Below are 4,353 nucleotides of genomic sequence, written 5' to 3' on the forward strand. Positions count from 1 at the left end.
CATCTGGCATCGCTCGTCGTCTTGCATCGCTCGTCGTCTGGCATCGCTCGTCTTCTGGCATCGCTCGTCTTCTGGCATCGCTCGTCTTCTGGCATCGCTCGTCTTCTGGCATCGCTCGTCTTCTGGCATCGCTCGTCTTCTGGCATCGCTCGTCTTCTGGCATCGCTCGTCTTCTGGCATCGCTCGTCTTCTGGCATCGCTCGTCTTCTGGCATCGCTCGTCTTCTGGCATCGCTCGTCTTCTGGCATCGCTCGTCTTCTGGCATCGCTCGTCTTCTGGCATCGCTCGTCTTCTGGCATCGCTCGTCTTCTGGCATCGCTCGTCTACTGGCATCGCTCGTCTACTGGCATCGCTCGTCTACTGGCATCGCTCGTCTACTGGCATCGCTCGTCTTCTGGCATCGCTCGTCTTCTGGCATCGCTCGTCTTCTGGCATCGCTCGTCTTCTGGCATCGCTCGTCTTCTGGCATCGCTCGTCTTCTGGCATCGCTCGTCTTCTGGCATCGCTCGTCTTCTGGCATCGCTCGTCTTCTGGCATCGCTCGTCTTCTGGCATCGCTCGTCTTCTGGCATCGCTCGTCTTCTGGCATCGCTCGTCTTCTGGCATCGCTCGTCTTCTGGCATCGCTCGTCTTCTGGCATCGCTCGTCTTCTGGCATCGCTCGTCTTCTGGCATCGCTCGTCTTCTGGCATCGCTCGTCTTCTGGCATCGCTCGTCTTCTGGCATCGCTCGTCTTCTGGCATCGCTCGTCTTCTGGCATCGCTCGTCTTCTGGCATTGCTCGTCTTCTGGCATCGCTCGTCTTCTGGCATCGCTCGTCTTCTGGCATCGCTCGCCTTCTGGCATCGCTCGCCTTCTGGCATCGCTCGCCTTCTGGCATCGCTCGCCTTCTGGCATCGCTCGCCTTCTGGCATCGCTCGCCTTCTGGCATCGCTCGCCTTCTGGCATCGCTCGCCTTCTGGCAACCCTCGTCTTCTGGCATCGCTCGCCTTCTGGCATCGCTCGCCTTCTGGCATCGCTCGCCTTCTGGCATCGCTCGCCTTCTGGCATCGCTCGTCTTCTGGCATCGCTCGTCTTCTGGCATCGCTCGTCTTCTGGCATCGCTCGTCTTATGGCATCGCTCGTCTTATGGCATCGCTCGTCTAATGGCATCGCTCGTCTTATGGCATCGCTCGTCTTCTGGCATCGCTCGTCTTCTGGCATCGCTTCGTTCTAATAGACGACCGCATCAACTGCAAACAGCCCCATTGAGGTTCCTACGATATCCATGAGATCATTTTGTAACCAGTAACGGTCGTATCACACCTCCTAGGAAAGCTCCTAAAATTACCATTATGTTTGTCGATATTGTATCAGAGTACGTTGGCACAGTAACCCCATACTTAGCAATCATACTCAACTGCTCGCTCGTCCATTCCTAAAGACTGGAAAGTCGCACAGGTCACACCAGTATTCAAGAAAGGAAATAGGAGGAATACGTTGAACTTCGGACCCATATCACTGCCGTCGATTTACAGAAGGATTTTGGGACGTGTACTTTGTTTGAACATGGCGATTTATATAGAAGAAAACGATTTATTGACAAATGGACAACACGATTTAAAAATATCGTTCTTGTGAAACAAAACTAGCTCTTGATTCTCATTAAGAAATGACTGTTATTTACAGGAGATGTCATATTTACTCCATAGTTTTAGATTTCCAAAAGAGTTTTGACACCGTTCCTCACAAATGACTTCTAATCAAATTGCGCGCCTACGGAGTATCGTCTCACAAGGGAACCTCCCCATCGCACCCCCCTCAGATTTAGTTATAAGTTGGCACAGTGGATAGGCCTTGATAAACTGAACACAGATCAATTGAGAAAACAGGAAGAAGTTGTGTGGAACTGTGAAAAAATAAGCAAAATATACAAACTGAGTAGTCCATGGGTCACATAAGGAATATCATGGACAATGTGAGCTCAGGAGCGCCATGGTCCGGTGGTAGCGTGAGCAGCTGCAGAACGAGAGGTCCTCGGTTCAAGTCTTCCCACGAGTGAAAATTTTACTTTCTTTATTTTTGCATAGTTATTATCTGTCCGTTCATTCATTGACGTCTCTGTTCACTGTAATAAGTTTAGTTTCTTTGTTTTGCAACCGCATCGCAAAACCGTGCGAGTAGTAGACGAAAGGACGTGCCTCTCCACTGGGAACCGAAAACATTTGATCGCAAGGTCATAGATCAACCGATTCCTCCACAGGAAAACACATTTGATATATTCTATACGACACTGGTGACGGCATGTGCGTCACATGACAGGAATATGTTGTCGACCCACCAAACTTGTACACTTGGCGAATGGGTAAAAAGATTCTTCTACTTTGCCCGATTTAGGTTTTCTTGTGGATGTGATAATCACTCCCAAAAAAGTGATGAAAACATAAGAGTTTGTCACATAAATCGAAAATAAAAAGTTAAACTTTTCACTCGATGGAGGATTTGAACCAAGGACCTTTCCTTCCGCAGCTGCTCACGTTACCACGAGACCACGGCGCTCCTGCGTTCCCAGTCTCCTTGATGTTGCCTATCTTCCCATGAACTACTCAGTTTGTATATTTTGTTTATTTTTTCACAGTTCCACACAACTTCTTCCTGTTTTCTCAATTGATCTGTGTTCAGTTTTTCAAGGCCTATCCACTGTGCCAACTTATAAGTAAATCTGAGGGGGGTGCGATGGGGAGATTCCCTTGTCAGTTGTGAGACTGCACTCGTGATTTCCTGTCAGACAGATCGCAGTTCTTAATATCCGACGGAAAGTCATCTAGTAAAGCGGAAGTATATATGGCGTTTCCCAAGGAAGTGTTGTAAGCCCTCTGCTGTTCCTGTCTATTTGACGATTTAGGAGTCAAACTGAGCAGCCCTCTTAGATTATTTACAGATGATAGTGTCATTTAACGTCATGTAAAGTCATCAGCTGATCAACAACAATTGCAAAATGATTTAGTGAAGATATCTGTGTGGTGCAAAAAGTGGCAATTGACTCCAAAGGGCCGGCCCGTGTGGCCGAGCGGTTCTAGGCGCTTCAGTCTGGAACCGCGCGACCGCTACGGTCGCAGGTTCGAATCCTGCCTCGGGCATGGATGTGTGTGATGTCCTTAGGTTAGTTAGGTTTAAGTAGTTCTAAGTCTAGGGGACTGATGACCTCAGATGGTAAGTCCCATAATGCTCAGAGCCATTTGAACCATTTGACTCCAAATAATGAAAAAGGTGAAGTCATCCACTTGAGTGCTAAAATGGATCCGGTAAATTTCGGTTATATGATGAATCACACAAATCTATAGGCTTGGAATTTAGCTGAGTACTTAGGGATTACAATTACAAATAACTTAAACTGGAGCGATTGCATGGGTAATTTAGTGGGGAAAGCGAACCAAAGACTGCGATTTATTGAAGAACACTTAGAAAATACAAAAAGACTACTAAAGACACTAGCTTGTCCGTTCTCATTAGGAGTACTGCTGTGTGGTGTGGGATCCGCATCTGATATGATTGACGCAGTACATGGAAAAAGATCAAATGAAGGCATCTCCATTTGGAATATCGCGGAAAAGGAGAGAGAGTGCCACAGATCTGATACTAGAATTCGGGTGACAATCATGAAGACAAAAGCGTTTTTGTTGCGGCAGGATCTTCAAATCCGAAAATATTTTGTTGGCGCCCTTCTATGCAGGAAGAAATGATTATAATAATTATATAAGAGAAATGAGATTTCGCAGGGAAAGATCTGTGTTCGCTTTTACCGCGCGCTGTTCACGGCTGGAGCGCAAAGAAATAGCACAAAGGTGGTTCGATGAACCCTCTGCCAGACATTTAATTGTGTATTGTAATAATGTAGATGTAGGTGTCCCGTTAAGAGCGTGTTGAGTTCTGTTTGCAAGGAAGCTCTGAATCCAATCATACATCTGGTCTGATAATCAATCAGGTCGTATTGTGCTGGCTAAACGACAGTGCGGCTCTCTGCGAAATGTTTCCCTGAAGTGAACGACCACGGAATCAACCTGAGCGCCGATGTTTACGGCGCTCTGGATCTCATAAACGAACAGAACAATTAGAGTTTCGCAAAATCTCTATTTGAAGAATCCATACAGATATTTTATAGATGATTTCATCTTCCTCTAAACGGGCCATAAAACGTGAACATGGTACATGATTCTACGAGAGACTTGTCAGCGATATATGCTTATTATTATGTGCTTCTGTCCTACGATCCTACTTGAAACCGAGAATGACCTATATGCGCTTCTGATGTAAGAATGTTAGTGCTAAAACTGTTTGTAAAAAAACTCTTAGACAAATTAAACAGATACATTGAAA

General features: G+C 46.6%; 1 protein-coding gene across 1 annotated transcript; it reads right to left on the bottom strand.

The window, feature by feature from the left end:
* Window positions 1–340: 340 nt before the first annotated feature.
* On the bottom strand, window positions 341–1,081 carry LOC126260671 (translation initiation factor IF-2-like). Its single transcript, XM_049958008.1, has one exon. It carries the CDS (start codon window positions 1,079–1,081, stop codon window positions 341–343), a length of 741 nt encoding a protein of 246 aa, XP_049813965.1.
* Between the last annotated feature and the right edge of the window lie 3,272 nt (window positions 1,082–4,353).

The sequence above is a fragment of the Schistocerca nitens genome, chromosome 5 (assembly GCF_023898315.1).
Source record: "Schistocerca nitens isolate TAMUIC-IGC-003100 chromosome 5, iqSchNite1.1, whole genome shotgun sequence".
NCBI lineage: Eukaryota > Metazoa > Arthropoda > Insecta > Orthoptera > Acrididae > Schistocerca > Schistocerca nitens.

Coding starts and splice junctions, on each gene's coding strand:
- LOC126260671 (XM_049958008.1), bottom strand. CDS start 1,081: ATGCCAGAAGACGAGCGATGCCAGAAGACGAGCGATGCCAGAAGGCGA.